The sequence below is a fragment of the Salvelinus namaycush genome, chromosome 1 (assembly GCF_016432855.1).
Source record: "Salvelinus namaycush isolate Seneca chromosome 1, SaNama_1.0, whole genome shotgun sequence".
NCBI classification, from domain to species: domain Eukaryota; kingdom Metazoa; phylum Chordata; class Actinopteri; order Salmoniformes; family Salmonidae; genus Salvelinus; species Salvelinus namaycush.
Genome location: NC_052307.1, coordinates 14,997,779 through 15,022,215, shown reverse-complemented (window position 1 = coordinate 15,022,215; position 24,437 = coordinate 14,997,779). Strand labels below are relative to the sequence as shown.

Genomic DNA, 24,437 nt, shown 5'->3' with positions numbered 1-24,437 from the left:
TGGCCCGAGAGGGGACACGAGCAGCAAAAGGGGAGCAGGGGCATCATTGCAACGTTTATATTGATTTAACACTTTTTTGGTTACTACATGATTCCATGTGTGTATTTCATAGTGTTGATGTCTTCACTATTATTCTACAATGTAGAAAATAGTAAAAATAAAGAAAAAACCTGGAATGAGTACGTGAGTGCCAACTTTTGACAGGTACTGTATATATACACAAAATATACATCAAATTAGTGGATTTGGCCATTTCAACCACACCCGTTGCTGACAGGTGTAAAAAAAAAATGAGCACACAGCCATGAAATCTCTATAGAAAAACATTGCTGGTAGAATGGACTTAAGAGCTCAGTGACTTTCAACGTGACACCGTCATAGGATGCCAGTGGTGGGAAAAAGTACCCAAATGTCAGACAATAGTATTTGGTTTTAAATATACTTAAGTATCAAAATAAAAATATTGTTTCAAATTCCTTATATTAAGCAAAGCAGCTGGCCACATGTTCTAGTGGATTTATTTACAGATAGCCAGGGGCACGCTCCAACTTGGACATAATTTACAAATGAAGCATGTGTTTAGTGAGTCCGCCAGATCAGAGGCAGTAGGGATGACCAGGGATGTTCTCTTGATAAGTGTGTTAATTAGACCATTTTCCTGTCCTAAGCATTCAAAATGTAGCTAGTACTTTTGGGTGTCAGGGAAAATGTATGGAGTAAAAAGTACATAATTTTCTTTATGAATGTAGTGAAGTAAAAGTTGTCAAAAAGATTAATAGTAAAGTACAGATACCCCAAACACCTACTTAAGTGGTACTTGTATTTTTCTTAACTACTTTACACCACTGTAGGATGCCACCTTTCCAACACGTCAGTTTGTCAAAATTCTGCCCTGATAGAGCTGCCCCGGTCAACTGTAAGTGCTCTTATTGTGAAGTGGAAAGGTCTAGGAGCAACAACGGCTCAGCCACGCAGTGGTAAGCCATACAAGCTCACAGAACGGGACCGCAGAGTACTGTAGCGCGTACAAATCATCTGTCCTTGGTTGCAACACTCACTACCAAGTTCCAAACTGCCTCTGGAAGCAACGTCGGCACAAGAACTGTTCGGCGGGAGCGTCATAAAATGGGTTTCCATGGCCGAGCAGCGGCACACAAGCCTTAGATCCCCATGCGCAATGCCAAGCGTCAGCTGGAGTGGTGTAAAGCCCGCCGCAACTGTACTCTGGAGCAGTGGAAACGCGTTCTCTGGAGTGATGAATCACGCTTCACCATTTGGCAGTCTGACGGACAAATCTGCGTTTGGCGAATGCCATGAGAACGCTACCTGCCCGAACGCATAGTGCCAACTGTAAAGTTTGGTGGAGGTGGAATTAATGGTTTCATGGTTCCGGCTAGGCCCCTTAGTTTCAGTGAAGGGAAATCTTAACACTACAGCTTACAGTGACATTCTAGACGATTCTGTGCTTCCAACTTTGTGGCAACAGTTTGGCTGAATGGAAGCAAGTCCCGGCAGCGGTGTTCCAACATCTAGTGGAAAGTCTTCCCAGAAGATTGGAGGCTATTATAGCAGCAAGGGGGTGGCATATTCCATATTTATGCCCATGATTTTGGAATGTGATGTTCAACGAGCTGTTGTCCACAAACATTTGGTCATGTAGTGTGTGTGTATATATACAGAACATAAATATAAAAGCAACATGCAACAATTTCATTGATTATTAAGGAGTTACAGTTCAAATGAGGAAATCAGTCAATTTAAATAACTTCCTTAGGCCCTAATCTATGGATTTCACATAACTGTGAATACAGATATGCATCTGTTGGTCATAGATACCTCTAAAATGGCCTCGCAATGGACCTAAGAATCTAGTCACGCTATTTTTGTGCATTCCCATTAACCTTGATATAATGCAATTGTGTTCATTGTCCGTAGCTTATGCCTGCCCATACCATAACCACCAAGACTCTTCTTAGAGCTGGCCGCCTGGCCAAACTGAGCAATCGGGGGAGAAGGGCCTTGGTCAGGGAGGTGACCAAGAACCTGATGGTCACTCTGACATTGCTCGAGTTCCTCTGTGGAGATGGGAGAACCTTCCATAGGACAACCATCTTACAGCACTCCACCAGTCAGGCCTTTGTGGTAGAGTTGGCAGACGGAAGCCACTCCTCAGTAAAAGGCACATGACAGCCCACTTGGAGTTTGCCAAAAGGCACTGATGAAACCAAGATTGAACCCTTTTGCCTGAATGCCAAGCATCACAACTGGAAGAAACCTGGCGCCATCCCTACGGTGAAGCATGGTGGTGGTGGCAGCATCATGCTGCAGGGATGTTTTTCAGCGTCAGAGACTTGGAGAATAGTAAGGATTGAGGGAAAGATGGAGGAAAGTACAAATCAAATTTTATTTGTCACGTGTTAAGCAGATGTTATTACGGGTGTAGTGAAAAACTTGTTTCTATCTCCAACAGTGCAGTAATATCTAACAAGTAATATCTAACAATTTCACAAAATACACACATCTGAAGGAATGGAATTAAGACTATAAACAGTTGAAGTCGGAAGTTAACATACACTTATGTTGGAGTCATTAAAACTCGTTTTTCAACCACTCCATAAATTTCTTGTTAACAAACTATAGTTTTGGCAAGTCGGCAAGTCCTTTTTCCAACAATTGTTTACAGACAGATTATTTCACTTATAATTCACTGTATCACAATTCCAGTGGGTCAGAAGTTTACATGCACTAAGTTGACTGTGTCTTTTAAACAGCTTGGACAGTTCCAGAAAGTTATGTCATGGCTTTAGAAGCTTCTGAAAGGCTAATTTACATCATTTGAGTTAATTGGAGGTCTACCTGTGGATGTATTTCAAGGCCTACCTTCAAACTCAGTGCCTCTTTGCTTGACATCATTGTAAAATCAAAAGAAATCAGCCAAGACCTCAGGAAAAAAGTTGTAGACCTCCACAAGTCGGGTTCATCCATTGGAAGCAATTTCCAAAAGCCTGAAGGTACCATCTTTATCTGTACAAACAATAGTACACGTTCTGCTTCCTAGAGATGAACGTACTTTGGTGCGAAAAGTGCAAATCAATCCCAGAACAACAGCAAAGGACCTTGTGAAGATGCTGTAGGAAACTGGTACAAAAGTGTCTATATCCACAGTAAAACAAGTCCTATATCGACCTAACCTAAAATGCCGGCCAGCAAGGAAGAAGCCACTGCTTCAAAACCGCCATAAAAAAGCCAGACTACAATTTGCAACTGCACATGGGGACAAAGATCGTACTATTTGGAGAAATGTCTTTTGGTCTGATGAAACAAAAATAGAACTGTTTGGCCATAATGACCATCGTTATGTTTGGAGGAAAAAGGGGGATGCTTGCAAGCCGAAGAACACCATCCCAACCGTGAAGCACGAGGGTGGCAGCATCATGTTGTGGGGGTGCTTTGCTGTAGGAGGGACTGGTGCACTTCACAAAATAGATGGCATCATGAGGGAGGACATTTATGTGGATATATTTAAGCAACATGTCAAGACATCAGTCAGGAAGTTAACCTTTCTAGGACAGCTAGTGGAACCCCTCGCCAAGAGCCAATAAAATTGCAGGGCGCCAAATACAAAACAACAGAAATCTCAGAAATCAAATTTCTCAAACATACAAGTATTAGGCACCATTTTAAAGATAAAATTCTCGTTAATCCAGCCACAGTGTCTGATTTAAAAAATGCTTTACAGCGAAAGCGCCACAAACGATTGTTAGGTTACCACCAAGTCACAGATAAACCCAGCCATTTTTCCCGCCAAAGAGAGGAGTCACAAAAAGCACAAATAGAGATAAAAATGTATCACTAACCTTTGATGATCTTCATCAGATGACACTCATTGGACTTCATGTTACACAATACATGTATGTTTTGTTCGGTAAAGTTCATATTTATATCCAAAAATCTTATTTTACATTGGCGTGTTCGATTCAGTAGTTCCAAAACATGCAGTGATATTGCAGAGAGCCACATGAATTCACAGAAATACTCATAATAAATGTTGATGAAAATACAGCTATTATACATTAAACTTTAGATAAACTTCTCCTTAAAGCTTGGTCGTAAATGGGTCTTCCAAATGGACAATGACCCCAAGCATACTTCCAAAGTTGTGGCAAAATGGCTTAAGGACAACAAAGTCAAGGTATTGGAGTGTCCATCACAAAGCTCTGACCTCAATCCCATAGAAAATGTGTGGGCAGAACTGAAAAAGCGTGTGTGAGCAAGGAGCCCTACAAACCTGACTCAGTTACACCAGCTCTGTCAGGAGGAATGGGCCAAAATTCACCCAACTTATTGTGGGAAGCTTGTGGAAGGCTACCCGAAACGTTTGACCCAAGTTAAACAATTTAAAGGCAATGCTAACAAATACTAATTGAGTATATGTAAACTTCTGACCCACTGGGAATGTGATCAAAGAAATTAAAGCTGAAATTAATCATTCTCTCTACTATTATTCTGACATTTCACATTCTTAAAATAAAGTGGTGATCCTAACTGACCTAAAACAGGGAATTTTTACTCGGATTAAATGTCAGGAATTGTGAAAAACTGAGTTTAAATGTATTTGGCCAAGGTGTGTATGTAAACTTCCGACTTCAACTGTAAATAATTAATTTGCAAAAATGTCTAAAAACCTGTTTTGCTTAGTCATCATGGGGTATTGTGTATAGATTGATGAGGAAAATAATTGATTTCATCAATTTTAGAATAACGCTGTAAAGTAACAAAATTTGGAAAAAGTCCAGAGGTCTGAATACTTTCCAAATGCACTGTATATTGTACATCAAACAATGAGTGTACATGTTACTTAGGATTTAAATCTTCTCAAACAGCCTAATTCATACTCTTCAGTGGAACAATGAACCTTAGTGTCCTGCTATTAAAATAATGTATATATACACTGAGTGTACAAAACACGCTCTTTCCATGACAGACTGACCAGGTGAATCCAGGTGAAAGCTATGATCTCTTATTGATGTCACCTGTTGAGGGAGACGCAAAATAAATTCCAGCCCTTTCGAGCACAATAGCAGCAATATATGATATTCAGCACCACGGATAGCAGTCGGATCAAATTACCATGAAATCTGACGTTCAGGGCCACAGAGTAGTGGACACAATGGCTGTCTGGTGAAGTTGCAGGGAGAATCGAAACTCGTGAACATACATTAAATATGCTACAGGAGTGATGTTACTTTTTGGATTTAAAAACCTACCAACAAAAGGAAATATTGTACTCCAGTGATTAATTGAAATACCCACATCAAGCCACATGAAATTGAATAATAAAGCACAATATACAAGTATTATAATACAAACAGGTTTGATTGTAATCAATATTTATTATACTGTTCTAACTAAAACCAAAAATCACGGGTTGCCGACCTCTGACCTAAGAGAATGAGGTGCGATGGAATCACGATTCAATTATGGACTAAAATAATGTAGGCTAACGCATTGATTTAGCAGACAAATATGATTAAGCAGTCAAGACTGATGTAGTTAACAAACCAAGATATTATTTTCACTGGCACGTAGCCCATGGTCTTAGACATGAAAGGTCTTTGTCACAAGCATTTTGGATTTGGATCAGAATGCTGCTTATAATACTAATACTGCTTATTATCTATCCTGTTGCTAAGTCACTTTACCCCTACCTATATGTACATATCTACCTCAATTACCTTGTACCCCTGTACATGTGTATCCACTGAGTGTACAAAACATTAGGAACACCTACTCTATCAATGATAGATTGACCAGGTGAAAGCTATGATCTCTTTTTGAGGTCACTCATTAAATCCACTTCAAGCAGTGTAGATGGAGGAGACAGGTTGAAGAAGGATTTTTAAGCCTTGAGACAATTGAGACATGGATTGTGTGTGTGTGCGCCATTCAGAGGGTGAATGGGCAAGACAAAAGTACCTTTGAACTGGGTATGGTAGTAGGTGCCAAGCACACTGGTTTATATCAAGAACTGCAACGCTGCTGGGTTTTTCACACTCAACAGTTTCCCGTGTGTATCAAAAATAGTCCAAAACCCAAAGGACATCCAGCCAACTTGACATACCTGTGGGTAGCATTGGAGTCAACATGGGCCAGCCTCCCTGTGGAACACTTTCGACACCTTGTAGATTGTTCATGCCCCGACAAATTGAAGCTGTTCTGAGGGCAAAAGGGAGGGGGGCGAAACTCAATATTAGGAAGGTGTTCCTAATGTTTGGTATACTCAGTGTATAGCCAAGTTATTGTTACTCATTGTGTATTTATTCCTCATGATATCATCTTTCTATTATTTTTCTCTCTGCATTGTTGGGGCCCGCAAGTAAGCATTTCCCTGTTAATCTACACCTGTGAAAAATACAATTAGATTTCAATGTAATAGTTTTAGAAAACTTATTATGTATCAGTGTAGGAGCTTGTGTGTATTTTCGCACAGTGAAACAGCAGTCAGAGGAGTTGGCTAATATATAATTCACCTTGCTTAAGGCCAAAAAGAACATGACAGGGCAAACAGGCTACCAAGTGAGCTACATGGTCACCTTACATTAGAGCAATAGGAAGAAAAATATGTTTTTATTAAACATAATAGTCTAGGCCTCAGGACAAAATGGACCTTGAGCTTTCTCAAACTGAACATATCTACGGTTGGGCTATGGTGAGTGACAAGTAGTAGCCGTGGGCTGAACATGTTTCCCTTTAATGAAATGTTTGTTTACTCATTCTTGCATACATCCCGTCTTGAAATCTGGTTGTATTTCTAAACCAGGCTGTATCATTTTCCACACTTTGTTATCATTTTATGAGAACTACAATCCATGTTATTGAATATCCTGGAAAGCAATTCATGGAGAAAAAGAACCTGAGATGAATGGCAATTCCAGAAGCATCATGTACCCTTGTTAATGACCTTGGTTTACCACTAGCTTGGGTATAGCCTACCATTTGTGCACACATGAGTCACAGCACAACTGTGCAAACTTTTTTTGTTTGTTGCTTCCTTTATATTTGCGGAACTGGTAATTCTCTAATCAATTGTGTTCACATTAACATAAAGAATGCAGGAGAAAGGGTCAGTGCTGTAGTCTTTGGCCAAGTGCACGGGGAGAGTCGATACTCCTGCACCAGAGCCCCGGCCCTTCTGTGGACCCCTCTGGAGGCGTGGGGGAGACAGAGCTAATCTCCCTCCAACTCTGCTTCACGCCTGGGCTGGGAAAAAGACACCAGAGAGGGGTGGAGGTGGGGAGAAGATGGACAAAGACACCTCCCTCCCTTCACCAACCACTGAGCAAGTCTTTCTCTTTTACACAGAATATTGTACTTTAAGGAGAGGAATGATGCACCTGTACTGACATCGGGTGTGTCCTGGAGGGCAGGTAGTTTGCCCCCGGTGATGCGTTGTGCAGACCTCACTACCCTCTGGAGAGCCTTACGGTTGCGGGCGGAGCAGTTGCCGTACCAGGCGGTGATACAGCCTGACAGGATGCTCTCGATTGTGCATCTGTAAAAGTTTGTGAGTGCTTTTGGTGACAAGCCGAATTTCTTCAGCCTCCTGAGGTTGAAGAGGCGCTGCTGCGCCTTCTTCACCACGCTGTCTGTGTGGGTGAACCATTTCAGTTTGTCAGTGATGTGTACACCGAGGAACTAGAACCTTTCCATCTTATTCACTGCGGTCCCGTAGATGTGGATAGGGGGGGGGTTCTCCCTCTGCTGTTTCCTGAAGTCCACGATCATCTCCTTTGTTTTGTTGACGTCGAGTGTGAAGTTATTTTCCTGACACCACACTCAGAGGGCCCTCACCTCCTCCCTGTAGGCCGTCTCATTGTTGTTGGTAATCAAGCCTACCACTGTAGTGTCGTTTGCAAACTTGATGATTGAGTTGGAGGCGTGCGTGGCCACGCAGTCGTGGGTGAACAGGGAGTACAGGAGAGGGCTCAGAACGCACCCTTGTGGGGCCCCAGTGTTGAGGATCAGCGGGGTGGAGATGTTGTTACCTACCCTCACCACCTGGGGGCGGCCCGTCAGGAAGTCCAGTACCCAGTTGCACAGGGCGGGGTCGAGACCCAGGGGTTTGAGCTTGATGACGAGTTTGGAGGGTAGTATGGTGTTAAATGCTGAGCTGTAGTCGATGAACAGCATTCTCACATAGGTATTCCTCTTGTCCAGATGGGTTAGGGCAGTGTGCAGTGTGGTTGCGATTGCATCGTCTGTGGACCTATTGGGGGAGTAAGCAAATTGGAGTGGGTCTAGGGTGTCAGGTAGGGTGGAGGTGATATGGTCCTTGACTAGTCTCTCAAAGCACTTCATGATGACAGAAGTGAGTACTACGGGGCGGTAGTCGTTTAGCTCAGTTACCTTAGCTTTCTTGGGATCAGGAACAATGGTGGCCCTCTTGAAGCATGTGGGAACAGCAGACTGGGATAAGGATTGATTGAATATGTCCGTAAACACACCAGCCAGCTGGTCTGCGCATGCTCTGAGGACGCGGCTGGGGATGCCACGTCGGCTGCAGTGAAGGAGAATCTGCAGGTTTTGGTAGCGGGCCGTGTCAGTGGCACTGTATTGTCCTCAAAGCAAGCAAAGAAGTTTAGTCTGTCTGGGAGCAAGACATCCTGGTCCGCGACGAGGCTGGTTTTCTTTTTGTAGTCTGTGATTGACTGTAGACCCTGCCACATACCTCGTGTCTGAGCCGTTGAATTGCGACTCTACTTTGTCTCTATACTGACGCTTAGCTTGTTTGATTGCCTTGGAGGGAATAGCTACACTGTTTGTATTCGGTCATGTTTCCAGTCACCTTGCCCTGATTAAAAGCAGTGGTTCGCGCTTTCAGTTTTGCGCGAATGCTGCCATCAATCCACGGTTTCTGGTTTGGGAATGTTTTAATAGTTGCTGTGGGTACGACATCGCCGATGCACTTGCTAATAAACTCGCTCACCGAATCAGCGTATTCGTCAATGTTGTTGTTTGACACAATGCGGAACATATCCCAGTCCACGTGATCGAAGCAATCTTGAAGCGTGGAATCAGATTGGTCGGACCAGCATTGAACCTGCCTTGAGCGCGTGAGCTTCCTGTTTTAGTTTCTGTCTATAGGCTGGGAGCAACAAAATGGAGTCGTGGTCAGCTTTTCCGAAAGAAGGGCGGGGGAGGGCCTTATATGCGTCACAGAAGTTAGAATAACAATGATCCAGGGTTTTACCAGCCCTGGTTGCACAATCGATATGCTGATAGAATTTAGGGAGCCTTGTTTTCAGATTAGCCTTGTTAAAATCCCCAACTACAATGAATGCAGCCTCAGGATATGTGGTTTACAGTTTACATAGAGTCAAATGAAGTTTGTTCAGGGCCATCGATGTGTCTGCTTGGGGGGAATATATGCGGCTGTGATTATAATCGAAGAGAATTCTCTTGGTAGATAATGCGGTCGACATTTGATTGTGAGGAATTCTAAGTCAGGTGAACAGAAGGATTTGAGTTCCTGTATGTTGTTATGATCACACCACGTCTCGTTAATCATAAGGCATACCCCTCCCCCGCTCTTCTTCTTACCAGAAAGATGCTTGTTTCTGTCGGCGCGATGCGTGAAGAAACCAGCTGGCTCTACCGATTCCGATAGCGTGTCTCGAGTGAGCCATGTTTCCGTGAAGCAAAGAACGTTACAGATTTAATACATTTATTTCCTTATATGAACGGTAACTAAGTAAAATCTTTGAAATTGTTGCATGTTGCATTTATATTTTTGTTCAGCATACATCCAAAAAGTAGTTCAACAACATCCGGAGTTCCATATGCACTGGTAATGATGAATGAAAGTACCGTTGACGTGAGACAAACTACCATAAGAAGTGAAACTTCACAGTGGATTTGGGTGGGTGCCCTCTGCCCATGACCGTGAGGAATCAAGTTGGCAAGCAAGTCAGATAGAGACATGGGAAAAGACAGCAGGTATGCAGCCTTAGCCGACTGATCAATAGCTGGAAAACTTCTATTGATCAACTGTTTTTATCCTCCCTTTGGACAAAAAAAGCAACACACTGGAATGGGAGACAGTTACGTGTATTTTTTTTATTTCTTTAGCAGACAATAACCGTTGATCAAGTTCGGGTGGTCATGGACCTAAAAAGGCAACGGCTCAGATTATGTATGCAAAGTAGTTTTAAAATATATATCAATAACTGTATTTCTTGATATCAATATAATTTTCAATATCAACCATTTGAATGGTTATATCAGTAATTCGATTTTTTATATAAAAATGTAATTATCAATATCATATTCAAAACATATATATTAAACACAGAATAATTTGAATTATTGATATCAGAAATAGGTTGATATCAAACATTACAATTATTGAAAGATATTCAAAATGTTTTATATAAAAAATGGAATATGACAGATAAAAGATTGTTATAAAAAAATAGATTTATTTCATTTTCCCCCATATTTTTCAAAACAAATTATTTATTTATATCGATACGTAAAAAAAAAAAATTATATCAGAATTGCATAATTCCAGACTGACCACATTTTCCCTGAAATTATATAACTTGCAGGCGGCAGCCACTAATTTGTTTATGTCCCTGTTAGTGAGTATTTCTCCTTTGCCATGTTAATCCATCCACCTGACAGATGTGGCAAATCAAGAAGCTGATTAAACAGCATGATCATTACACAGGTGCACCTTGTGAATGTTCAATTCTCTACCATAAGCCACCTCCAACGTCATTTTAGAGAATTTGGCAGTACGTAGAAACGGACAAAAAAAACTCAGACCACTTGTAACCACGCCAGCCAAGGACTCCACATCCGGCTTCTTCACATGCGGGATCGTCTGGGACCAGCCACCCGGACAGCTGATGAAATTGAGGAGCATTTCTGTCTGTAATAACACCATTTTGTGGGGAAAATCCCATTCTGATTGGCTGGGCCTGGCTCCCAAGTGGCTCTCCTAGGCCCACCCATGGCTGCGCCCCTGCCCAGCCATGTGAAATCTACAGATTAGGGCCTAATTTATTTACTTAAATTGACTGATTTTCTTATATGAACTGTAACTCAGTAGAATCTTGAAATTGTTGCATGTTGCATTTATTTTTTTTGTTCAGTATAATTCAGGAAAAAACGTGGCAAAGCAACTTACTTTTTGTCTTGGATACAAAGTGTTGGGGCAAATCCAATACATTACTCAATATCACTCTCCATATTTAAAAAAAATAGTGGTGGCTGCATCATGTTATGTAATCGCTTGTAATCGTTAAGGACGGGGGAGTTTTTCAGGGAAATAAATAAGCTGAATGGAGCTAAGCACAGGCAAAATCCTAGCCGGGAATCTGGTTCAGTCAGACACTGGGAGATGAATTCACCTTTCAGCAGGACAATAACCTAAAACAGGCCAAATCTACACTGGAGTTGCTTACCAAGACAACATTGAATGTCCTTGAGCGGTCTAGTTACGCTTGACTTAAATCGGCTTGAAAATCTATGGCAAGACATGAAAATGGCTGTGTTGCAATGATCAACAAACAACTTGACAGAGCTTAAAGTCTTTGAAAATAATAAAATGGGCAAATCTTGTACAATCCAAGGTGTGGAAAGTTCTACAGACTTAGGCAGAAAGACTCATAGCTGTAATCGCTGCCAAAGGTGATTGTAACATGTATTGACTCAGGGGTGTGAATACTTATTTAAATTAGATACCTGTATTTAATTTTCAATATATTTGAAAAAATGTCTAAAAACATGTTTTCACTTTGTCATTATGGGGTATTATGTGTAGATTGGTGAAAAACACAGTTATTTAATACATTTTGAATTCAGGCTATAACACAGCAAAATGAGGAATAAGTCAAGGGGTATGTACACTTTCTGAAGGCACTGCATCTTCCTTAATGAAGACACGCTACCTTGCTTTCTCTTATCTATATAAGAGCACTAGGAGGGAGTCTTGTGTGTAAGGGAAATAACATTCATTGAGTTATTTTCTTCTGAAAGCCAAGTGATCAAAGAAAGCCAAAGTACCCCATGAAAATGGACATTGAAAATGGGGACATGGGGTTCAAGATCACTTCAGGCACAAGTGTATCAGCTACTGGAGTGGGAGACATCTGTGCATTCTCAACAGGAGAGCCCTGGACTTTTATATTAGGCTACATCAAACATTGTGACTGGCTCCATCACAAGCACTCCAGAACATGATCAGAAAACTGTCACAGTGATACATAAAAATCTTATTTCTAAAACAATATTAGTCCACAATGGTGACTTAGTGAGCACCCTTTCCAGTGCGAAATAAAGGCAACAGTCACCCTGAAATAAAAATAAGCTAGATACACTACCGTTCAAAAGTTTGGGGTAACTTAGAAATGTCCTTGTTTTCCATTGATGTATTTCACCTATATTTAATCAGGTAGGCCAGTCGAGAACAAGTTCACATTTACAACTGCGACCTGGCCAAGATAAAGCAAATCAGTGCGACAAAAACAACAACACAGAGTTACACATGGGATAAACAAACGTACAGTCAATAACACATTAGAAAAATCTACGTACAATGTGTGCAAATGTAGTAAGATTAAAGAGGTAAGGCAATAAATAGGCCAAAGAAGCAAAATAATTACAATTTGGCATTAACACTGTAGTGATAGATGTGCAGATGATGATGTGCAAGTAGAGATACTGGAGTGCAAAAGAGCAAAATAAATAAATAACAATATGGTGATGAGGTAGTTGCGTCTCCAGCTTCAGTGATTTTTGCAATTCGTTCCAGTCATTGACAGCAGAGAATTGGAAGGAAAGGTGGCCAAAGGCTTTGGGGATGCCCAGTGAAACATACCCGCTGGAGCACGTGCTACGGGTGGGTGTTGCTATGGTGACCAGTGAGCTGAGATAAGGTGGGGCTTTACCTAGCAACGAGTAAAAAGATAACCTGAAGCCAGTGGGTTTGGCGACGAATATGTAGCGAGGGCCAGCCAACGAGAGCATACAGGTCGCAGTGGTGGGTAGTATATGGGGCTTTGGTGACGAAACGGATGGCACTGTGATAGACTGCATCCAATTTGTTGAGTAGAGTGTTGGAGGCTATTTTGTAAATGACATCGCCAAAGTCAAGGATCGGTAGGATAGTCAGTTTTACTAGGGTATGTTTGGCAGCATGAGTGAAGGATGCTTTGTTTGCGAAATAAGAAGCTGATTCTAGATTTAATTTTGGATTGGATATGCTTAATGTGAGTCTGGAAGGAGAGTTTACAGTCTAACCAGACACCTAGGTATTTGTAGTTATCCACATATTCTAAGTCAGAACCGTCCAGAGTAGTAATGCTAGGCGGGCGGGCGCGGGCAGCAATCGGTTGAAGAGCATGCATTTAGTTTTACTAGCATTTAAAAGCAGTTGGAGGCCATGGAAGGAGTGATGTATGGCATTGAAGCTCGTTTGGAGGTTTGTTAACACAGTGTCCAAAGAAGGGCCAGAAGTATACAGAATGGTTTTGTCTGCGTAGAGGTGGATCAGAGAATCACCTGATCCACAAGAGCAAGAGCGACATCATTGATATATAGAGAAAAGAGTCGGCCCGAGATATGAACTCTGTGGCACCCCCATAGAGACTGCCAGAGGTCTGGACAAAAGGCCCTCCGATTCGACACATGAAAACATACATGAAATTATTTGCAAAATGAATAGGAAATATAGTCAAGACGTTGACAAGGTTATAAATAATGATTTTTAATTGAAATAGTAATTGTGTCCTTCAAACTTTGCTTTCGTCAAAGAATCCTCCATTGCAGCAATTAAAGCCTTGCAGACCTTTGGCATTCTAATTGTCAATTTGTTGAGGAAATCTGAAGAGATTTCACCCCATGCTTCCTGAAGCACCTCCCACAAGTTGGATTGGCTTGATGGGCACTTCTTACGTACGGTCAAGCTGCTCCCACAACAGCTCAATAGGGTTGAGATCCGGTGACTGTGCTGGCCACTCCATTATAGACAGAATACCGGCTGACTTCTTCCCTAAATAGTTATTGCATAGTTTGGAGCTGTGCTTTGGGTCATTGTCCTGTTGTAGGAGGAAATTGGCTCCAATTAAGAGCCGTCCACAGGGTATGGCATGGCGTTGCAAAATGGAGTAATAGCCTTCCTTCTTCAAGATCCCTTCTACCCTGTACAAATCTCCCATTTTACCACCACCAAAGCACCCCCAGACCATCGCATTGCCTCCACCATGCTTGACAGATGGCGTCAAGCACTCCTCCTGCATCTTTTAATTTTTTCTGCGTCTCACAAATGTTCTTCTTTGTGATCCGAACACCTCAAACTTAGTCTATCTATAACACTTTTTCCAGTCTTCCTCTGTCCAGTGTCCATGTTCTTTTGCCCATCTTAATCTTTTCTTTTTTTTGGCCAGTCTGAGATATGGCTTTTTCTTTGCAACTCTGCCTAGAAGGCCAGCATCTCAGAGTCGCATCTTCACTGTTGACGTTGAGACTGGTGTTTTGCGGGTACTATTTAATGAAGTTGCCAGTTGAGGACATGTGAGGTGTCTGATTCTCAAACTTGACACTAATATACTTGTCTTCTTGCTCAGTTGTGCACCGGGGCCTCCCACTCCTCTTTATATTCTGGTTAGGGCCAGTTTGCGCTGTTCTGTGAAGAGAGTAGTAGACAGCGTTGCACGAGATCTTCAGATTCTTGGCAATTTCTCACATGGAATAGCCTTAATTTCTCAGAACAAGAATAGACTGACGAGTTTCAGAAGAAAGTTCTTTGTTCCAACCTTACCGTGAAATGCTTACTTACAAGCCCTTAACCAACAATGCAGTTCAAGAAATAGAGTTAATAAAATATTTACTAAATAAACAAAAGTTTTTTTTTTTTAAATCAATCAAAAAGTAACAACAAATGTACATAATAACGAGGCTATGTACAGGGGGTACCGGTACCGAGTCAATGTGTGAGGACACAGGTTAGTCGAGATCATTTGTAAAGTGACTATGCATGGATAATAAACAGCGAGTAGCAGCAGCCTATGCTTTAAAAACGTAACAATTTCGTAACAATAGGGTGGTCAGGTGTTTTTTTGGCTAACAGAGATGCTAGCATGTCATTGTAGGTCTTTAGCTAATGCACTGGAAGCGTATCACGGAGGAAACGGGAGCTACTTTATCAATGAGTTTACAATGTCTAAAATTGGGATAATAGATGGGATACAAACAAATATTTTTAAGGATGGAGGGGCTTCACATTGACATCCAAGGAAATAGTCCACAAGATTCCAATATTTCACACAACATGAGGGAAACTGCATTGCAGAAAATCCAGTATGCACTACGACTGAATACTGGCCTTATATTTTGAATTTTTAGCCCAGTAGAAAAGCTTAGCCTACCTTGTTAGACCACTTGTAAGCCTGAAGGAGCTGACTGTACAGCGGAGTCTTGTCCTGAACTGGGTCCAGACTCAGCAGGCCACTGTTGTGAAGGGGATGACTCTCTGAAGGTCTGCCAACCAGCGTACTGAGGCGTTCCAATTCACTACGCAAGTACATAGAATAGCAGCTGTTAGAATAGGCTTGTTGTTCCCTTTAACACATCAATAAAAAGACAACAGAATAGATTCACCACAATGGAGCCAACACAGAAATTATATCAATACACATGTATATTAATCATCTAAGATTTACTAGACTATCCAAAGAAAACAGCGCACATAGCAAATGCCCAATATTTTCAATTAAAAGTGCTTTTCTGTTAATATTTTACAAATCTGATGTAATTTATACTTTTGCAAAGTAGTCCACAAAAAAATCTTGATTTTTCAGCATATTCCTTTGTGGGAGATTAATATTTATGTTAGAGTCCTTCACATCAACAGTATCTAGCGAGCGGAACAAATGTTTCACATTCAACCAGGTTTCCATCCAACCTTTTTATGTGAGTAAAGTAAGTCAGATACAAAATGTCATGACAGGCCTGATGGAAACAGAATTTATGTTGGTAAACTTTCCAAATGTCTACAAAACAGAATATGCTAGACAAGGTGAGATCTTTTTGTGTCTGTAAAATTATGCGAGAAATTTTGCTGGAAAGCTTATGCGCAAATATTGATAATAACCATCATATCAAAGTAAACTTGGAGTCACACGATGACATGTTGTGTGGTCCTCCCACTAGACTCGTTGGGAAAGCATGCAGTTTATTAGGCTACAGATTAAATAAATTGTGATGAACTTCAGTGTGGTGAAAGTGCAGTGATGAGCTTGATGCTCCTTTCCAATAAACATTGGGGGTCTTATTCGGATGACACCATTCTGTATACTTCTGGCCCTTCTTTGGACACTGTTAACTAACCTCCAGACAAGCTTCAATGCCATACAACTCTCCTTCCGTGGCCTCCAACTGCTCTTAAATGCAAGCAAAACTAAATGCATGCTCTTCAATCAATCGCTGCCCACACCTACCCACCTGTCCAGCGTCACTACTCTGGACTAGAGGTCGACCGATTATTCGGAATGGACGATTAATTAGGGCCGATTTCAAGTTTTTATAACAATCGGAAATCTGTATTTTTTTTTTTTACACCTTTATTTAAACTAGGCAAGTCAGTTAAGAACACATTCTTATTTTCAATGACGGCCTAGGAACGGTGGGTTAACTGCCTCGTTCAGGGGCAGAATGACAGATTTTCACCTTGTCAGCTCGGGGGATTCAATCTTGCAACCTTACAGTTAACTAGTCCAACGCTCTAACCACCTGCCTCTAATTGCACTCCACGAGGAGACTGCCTGTTACGCGAATGCAGTAAGCCAAGGTAAGTTGCTAGCTAGCATTAAACTTATCTTATAAAAACAATCAATCAATCATAATCACTAGTTAACTACACATGGTTGATGATATTACTAGTTTATCTAGCGTGTCCTGAGTTGCATATAATCGATGCGGTGCGTATCGTTGCTCCAATGTGTACCTAACCATAAACATCAATGCTTTCTTAAAATCAATACACAGAAGTATATATTTTTAAACCTGCATATTTAGCTAAAAGAAATCCAGGTTAGCAGGCAATAATAACCAGGTGAAATTGTGTCACTTCTCTTGCGTTCATTGCACGCAGAGTCAGTGTATATGCAACAGTTTGGGCCACCTAATTTGCCAGAATTTTACGTAATTATGACATAACATTGAAGGTTGTGCAATGTAACAGGAATATTTAGACTAATGGATGCCACCCCTTAGATAAAATACGGAACGGTTCCATATTTCACTGAAAGAATAAACGTCTTGTTTTCGAGATGATAGTTTCCGGATTCGACCATATTAATGACCTAAGGCTCGTATTTCTGTGTGTTATTATGTTATAACTAAGTCTATGATTTGATAGAGCAGTCTGACTGAGCGGTGGTAGGCAGCAGCAGGCTCGTAAGTATTCATTCAAACAGCACTTTTGTGCGTTTTGCCAGCAGCTCTTCTTTGTGCGTCAAGCATTGCGCTGTTAATGACTTCAAGCCTATCAACTCCCGAGATAAAGCTTGTGTAACCGATGTGAAATGGCTAGCTAGTTAGCGGGTGCGCGCTAATAGCGTTTCAAACGTCACTCGCTCTGAGACTTGGAGTGGTTGTTCCCCTTGCTCTGCATGGGTAACGCTGCTTCGAGGGTGGCTGTTGTCGTTGTGTTCCTGGTTCAAGCCCAGGGAGGAGCGAGGAGAGGGACGGAAGCTATACTGTTACACTGACAATACTAAAGTGCCTATAAGAACATCCAATAGTCAAAGGTTAATGAAATACAAATGGTATAGAGAGAAATAGTCCAATAATTCCTATAATAACTACAACCTAAAACTTCTTACCTGGGAATATTGAAGACTCATGTTAAAAGGAACCACCAGCTTTCATATGTTCTCATGTTCTGAGCAAGGAACTTAAACGTTAGCTTTCTTACATGGCACATATTGCACTTTTACTTTCTTCTCCAACACTTTGTTTTTGCATTATTTAAACCAAATTGAACATGTTTTATGATATATTTGAGGCTAAATAGATTTTATTTATGTATTATATTAAGTTAAAATAAGTGTTCATTCAGTATTGTTGTAATTGTCATTATTACAAATACAAATTTTAATCGGCCGATTAATCAGTAGCGGCTTTTTTGGTCCTCCAATAATTGATATTGGTATCGGCGTTGAAAAATCATAATCGGTCGACCTCTACTCTGGACGGTTCTGACTTAGAATATGTGGACTACTACAAATACCTAGGTGTCTGGTTAGACTGTAAACTCTCCTTCCAGACTCACATAAAGCATCTCCAATTCAAAATTAAATTTAGAATTGGCTTCCTATTTCGCAACAAAGCATCCTTCACTCATGCTGCCAAACATACCCTCGTAAAACTGACTATCCTACCGATCCTTGACTATGCAATGTCATTTACAAAATAGCCTCCAACACTACTCAGCAAACTGGATACAGTCTATCACAATACCATCCGTTTTGTCACCAAAGTCCCATATACTACTACTGCGACCTGTATGCTCTCGTTGGCTGGCCCTCGCTTCATATCCATCGCCAAACCCACTGGCTCCAGGTCATCTATAAGTCGTTGCTAGGTAAAGCCCCGCCTTATCTCAGCTCACTGGTCACCATAGCAGCACCCACCCGTAGCACGTGATCCAGCAGGTATATTTCACTGGTCACCCCCAAAGCCAATTCCTCCGGCCACCTTTCCTTCCAGTTCTCTGCTGCCAATGACTGAAACAAACTGCAAAAATCACTGAAGCTGGAGACTCATATCTCCCTCACTAGCTTTAAGCACAGGCTGTCAGAGCAGCTCACAGATCACTGCACCTGTACATAGCCAATCTGTAAATAGCCCATCCAACTACCTCATCACCATATTGTTATTTATTTTGCTCCAGTATCGCTACTTGCACACTCATCTTCTGCACATCTATCACCCCAGTGTTTAATTTGCCATACTGTAATAATTGCCACTATGGCCTATTTATTGTCTCACGTCCCTTATCCTACCTCATTTGCACACACTGTATATAGACTTTCTCTGTTGTATTATTGACTGTATGTTTGTTTATTCCATGTGTAACTCTGTGTTGTTGTTTGTGTCGCACTGCTTTGCTTTATCTTGGCCAGGTCACAGTTGTAAATGAGAACTTGTTCTCAACTAGCCTACCTGGTTAAATAAAGGTGGGGGAAAAAACATGATGATCGATGCTTGTTGCCATTTGACAAATAAAAATAAATCTCACTCTTTTGTCCATAATAATTTAATCATGTAGGCTATATAGCGCTGTTGGCTACAGCTACAGCGCACGTGCCAATAGCAGAGTGGGCACTCACTATATAATGCAACATTCATCAGTAGAGTTGAAAATGTGATGGAAACCCATTTCATTTTCAATATATTTGCAAAAAAGTCTAAAAACATGTTTTCATTTTGTCATTATGGGGTATTGTGTGTAGATGGGTAAAAAAACAACTTTCAATACATTTTGAATTCAGGCTGGTTAAATGGAAACCCATTTAACTTGTATTTTTTTTATCAGTAGATGGGAATTTAATCCCAATAGGTTTGTTTTATGTGAACTACATCATCACACACCGCCTTTTATCTGCAACAAGTCAATTTGATGGAAACACATCTCTGGTGGGAAAATGCGCATATTATTTTCATGCTGATTTTAGAATATTTGCATAAAAAACTTTCGCCAATTGGATGGAAACATAGCTATTGACAATCACCATGCAATGGAAAGCACTTGGGGTGTGCATGTAAGACTGCCAGTGTGCTGGGGTTAGCTAGCTAGTTGCCATTATGCGTTTTTTTTAATTTTTGCAACGAAAAGCGCTATATAAAATACATATATTATTATTAATTGCTCTTGAGCACACACAAGCTAACGTTACATATATACACACACACCATTTCTACTTCAACAATACATTCCTCACGGACTATAACTAAACAGCATGCTGTCTGTTTACAGCAAATATTTCGCATTTTCTTCGGTTTACAGCTAGCTACGGCTAACGTTACTCACTTCAAGTCGCGATTCACAGACTGCAGGTTATCTTGAAACTCGGTAATAAAAACCTTTTCGCGTCCTTCAAGGGTTTCTTTGTTTTTCATCCCATCTTTCAGAGAGTCAAAAACCCTTGTTACACTCGAACGAAGTGCCTGAATAGCATTTATTGCTTGAGAAAATGCTTCTAAATTCACACCGACGTTCATTGCGTCCGCCATTTTTTCCACACGCTGGGACTGTATGTCGCATAAACAACGTCATTGATTTGGATTGCATGTAGCAAGGGAATTGTAGTTCTCTCTTCCCATGCCCACACTTTTGCTCTCATTTGCCAACAACAGGTATAACATTTCCCCCTTAATCAATTTTTTTAATCATTGCTAAGTTTTCTGTCTACAAACATTGTGTCACTGTCTGCCTGTGACAATAATTTGGCTTCATGTGCATTGTGTCACTGCCTGCCTGTGACAATAATTTGGCTTCATGTGACCTTGTAGAAATGTGTAGGCTTTACACTCATTGCTTTGCTCTGCTCCCAAGTGGCGCAGCGGTCTGAGGCGCTGCATCTCAGTGCAAGAGGCGTCACTACAGTCCCTGGTTCGAATCCAGGCTGTATCACATCCGGCCGTGATTGGGAGTCCCATAGGGCCGGTGCACAATTGGTCCAGCGTCGGCCAGGTTTGGCCAGGGTAGGCTGTCATTGTAAATAAGAAGTTGTTCTTAACTGACTTGCCTAGTTAAATCAAGGTTAAATTTACAGCAACAAATAAAGTGTGTGTGGCCATCAGGACCATGGACAGCTCAACTTAGTGTTCCTTAAGTAAGAAGCTCCCCTTGGCTTGATGCTATTACTTGAATTACACCTATATCCAAAAGTCGCACCTTTAGGGTTAGGCTACTTTTTCGTTTTATTGTCCATCTTAATTATTCATTAATGCATTTGTCAACAATAAAAAAGCATAAGCTAGCCTACATATTCCTCTAGAGTTTTAGGCTACAGGCCTAGACTGTATAGCATACATAGGCAATACTTTTCAAGAGCTATAAAGGAACTTCAAGTTGTTTAACTGTAAAACAATTTGCGTTATTCTATTGCTGAGTGAAAACTAGATATTCATATCTGCCTTGAGTGACTCGTTTGAGCTGTTCCTTTAAGCAGGACAGGTAGCCCGATCGACTCATGGGATGGTTATATTACTGGGCGGTAGATGAAGTTGCGCACCCTCTTCACAAACACGTAGTTTGCAGATCAGATTCTGATAGCCAAATATGGAGACGAAAAGAGCGCAGGAGAACAAGAGCAGTAGGGAATTTTTGAAATAAGATAGTGTGTTAATGCATGGGGAAAGTGAGGTCGAAAGAGAGAGAGAGAAATTAAGCTATTTCCTTCTGCCCTTGAGCGCGTAGGACAAAACTGATATCGTAAAAAGTAGGGGAACATGAATAGACGCAGTGCCATTCCTGAAAAAGTATTGAAATATGATATATTTAGAAGAAGTCATCTATTTCGCGTACGGGATGTAGTCGGTATCATCCTAACAACGTACTGCTTTCCTCAAAAGTGTCAAACAGAAGAGAAACAAACAGAAGGGGAGAGCATCTCATCTAATCCTCTTACTGAAGGGAATACAGTTAAATACAGTGACGTTAAGCTTCTTTTTAACGACGAAACAAGGTGCGACGGCAGGCTTCAGAATGCTGACAACACTTTTGCAAAGGGATGCACCCATGGCAGAATATAAACATGCCGACCCTCTCGGAGCAATTTGGTAAGTGCCGTGCTATTCGAGTTCTACCTAGAACATGAGGAATTGATGGTGCTTATTTATGTATCTATTAAAGACTAATTGCACCGTCAAAAATGAATAACGCTTGCAACCATGCAGTAATGACTAGCCACATATTTCGTATTACCTTAATACATTTGGAATCAGAAATACACTACAGAGAGCTTTAGAGGTTTGACATAGGCTGTAGTGTCAAAGTTGAGAACATCCGTCCCCCACCTGGGAAACGAAACATTTTCAAAGTTTATAGAATTTGTCACAATGCGACATTTCTAGCGTACTTATTTGCAAAGTGTAGCCTAGGTATGTCTCCATTTGCCTGGGAGAAATGGTCGACAGTTCCGTTACCTCTAATGGCAGAGTATATGAGTTCAACAGTCATCCTTCTGTGGGGACGTTGGATAACTTTTTGAACTTGCATTTGAGTTACGAAAATGCATCAATTATGGTAGTCTTATGAATATGAATTGGTTGTGAAAACAAATTGAACGGCTACAATATTTCAGATTTAGGTCTACACCAATATTTATTATAAAGGGTTTCAAATATGTTCAAGTTTCTCTAATTAAAGATTGATGTTTGTTAGTTGTCTTAAACAATTATAATAACAATAAAGAAGTAGCAGTAGCCTACAGTAGAGTTTTAGTGTGCCATCAATTCAACGTCTATTTCACGTGGAAACCACGTTTATCGTCCAGTGTGTGTTAAACAAATTGTCTTTTCTCCTTTTCGATATAGCCAAAGATGGAGCCTGTAAACCCATCATTTGAATGACATTAAACTCAACAAAATCTCATCAAGAGGGAGCTTCTGAGTGGACAGCGGGAATATTCTAAATGGTATAGGACACTCATGGACATGCGACTGCTTTTAGTGTGACTTGCCTGGAGTGCCAAAGGTGTTTGATCTGAGCAAGATTTGCATGTCAACAATATCAAACACAACAGGCTCCTTTTACCGTGCAACTAACTATACTTTAAAGGGATGCTTTCATTGATGTAATTTCAATTTAGGACAACACATATTTCGAAACGGAAGTACATGTAGCTTATTTGGGAAGGCATAGGCCTAGATTTGTATAGACATCCAGCAGAGTTAGGTCGTATCCTACAAGCGGCAGGTGTCTCAACATGAAAACCTCAAAACAGATTCGAAGTTGATCCTCTTTGTGTGTGGACCGACGGTGGCACATCTTGCCTCCCTCCGGACACTCGGTCTTGGACCATGGATGTGGTCTCTACGAGTGCCATGTTCTCACAGGTGGTCTTTCTTCTGCACTTTGTGACTTTGACACTTGGCCAGTATGACATATGCAAGAGTTTGGTTAGTATGGATAATGGACAAACATGGGAGTTTTACGCATGCCAGCCCAAACCCACGGCTATGAAAGAGTTCATGCAAATTACGGTGGATCCCCCCGGCATCACTTGCGGCAATCCCCCGGAGAGGTTCTGTACTCTGGTAAGTTTCAGGTTCATGATTTTTACAATAGGCCTAAACTTTGAAGTGTTGTCTCTATAACAGAAAATTGACATGGAAGGAGTTGTTAATTAGGATGTGGGTAGGGTATCTGATCCTTTTACCTCGAGCTAATGGTAGGACAATGATGGCATGACAATGTACTTTTTCTATGAGACAACTCAGGACAGAAGAGTTGAAACCTACTTTTAATTATAGTGAAAAATGTAAACAAGACTTAAAGACAATTAAAATTGTGTGGAATCACTGTCTCCATAAATGCACCAATAGAATATAATAACTTAATTATATAAAAAATTATTTTATATAAATATTAAATATATTAATATATATATATTTTTTTAGCAGCAGAAATACACTGAAACAAATCAGAAAATACTTTATCTTCAAAATCGTCAGGTAATTGAACATTAGTACATTGGACAATGTTACACAGGTTTATGCATCAATACAGTAATTTATTACCTAACGGTTGCATACTAAAACCCACTAAGTCTATCTCTGGTTATTTAACTAAATTAAAATGTGTTTGATTTTCAAACAATATTATTAGATTACATTTGTATTGTGTTTGTGGAACTCTGCCTTCCTACGGGACTTACGCCTGGAGAGATACTAGGTACTGATATGAATTACTATTCTATGTATTGCAATTGGATACTGCGGTTTTATTGGGATTTGATGTTCCAAACATATTGCTCACTATACTGTGTCTGCTGCAGAGGGACAGGAGAGAGCATGAGAAAATTAGTTTTGATCAGTCATGGAAATAAAAGTGCTGAAAACATGTTGGCTCACAATTTAAAAAGAAGATGGAGAAGTCTTAGGATGCAAAATACCAGATTTTTGGTGCAGGTACAGCTGACTAGGTAGACTTTTTTTGTTTGTTTACAAATCGATACTTGGAGTCAGGCATTATCTTCCCAAAATATTTCCATACTGTATGTAACTAACGATTTCCCACCCCCCATCACTAACTTATAACCAACATTGTTTAACAGGACACACTAGACTATGGGGCTATGCGAGGTGCACTATCATGAGCGCATGTGAATGGTATAGGGCTACATTCACATTTCTTTGTAGTA

General features: G+C 40.7%; 2 protein-coding genes across 2 annotated transcripts in view; one reads left to right on the top strand and one right to left on the bottom strand.

Annotated features, from left to right (window-relative positions):
• med27 (mediator complex subunit 27) overlaps positions 1–20,308 on the bottom strand; it is a 102,845-nt gene extending 82,537 nt beyond the window's left edge. Inside the window, exons 1-2 of the mRNA XM_038995353.1 lie at positions 20,099–20,308; positions 15,432–15,576 (exon numbers count right to left, since the gene is read on the bottom strand). Of these exons, the coding sequence (XP_038851281.1) occupies positions 15,432–15,576; positions 20,099–20,301 (348 nt within the window). The 5' untranslated portion in view covers positions 20,302–20,308. The remainder of the gene's footprint in view (positions 1–15,431; positions 15,577–20,098) is intronic.
• Positions 20,309–23,094: 2,786 nt separating this feature from the next.
• The window catches only part of LOC120050492 (netrin-G2-like), a 69,273-nt gene continuing 67,930 nt past the window's right edge, over positions 23,095–24,437 (top strand). Inside the window, exon 1 of the mRNA XM_038997085.1 lies at positions 23,095–23,331. Coding sequence (XP_038853013.1) covers positions 23,095–23,331 — 237 coding nt within the window. The remainder of the gene's footprint in view (positions 23,332–24,437) is intronic.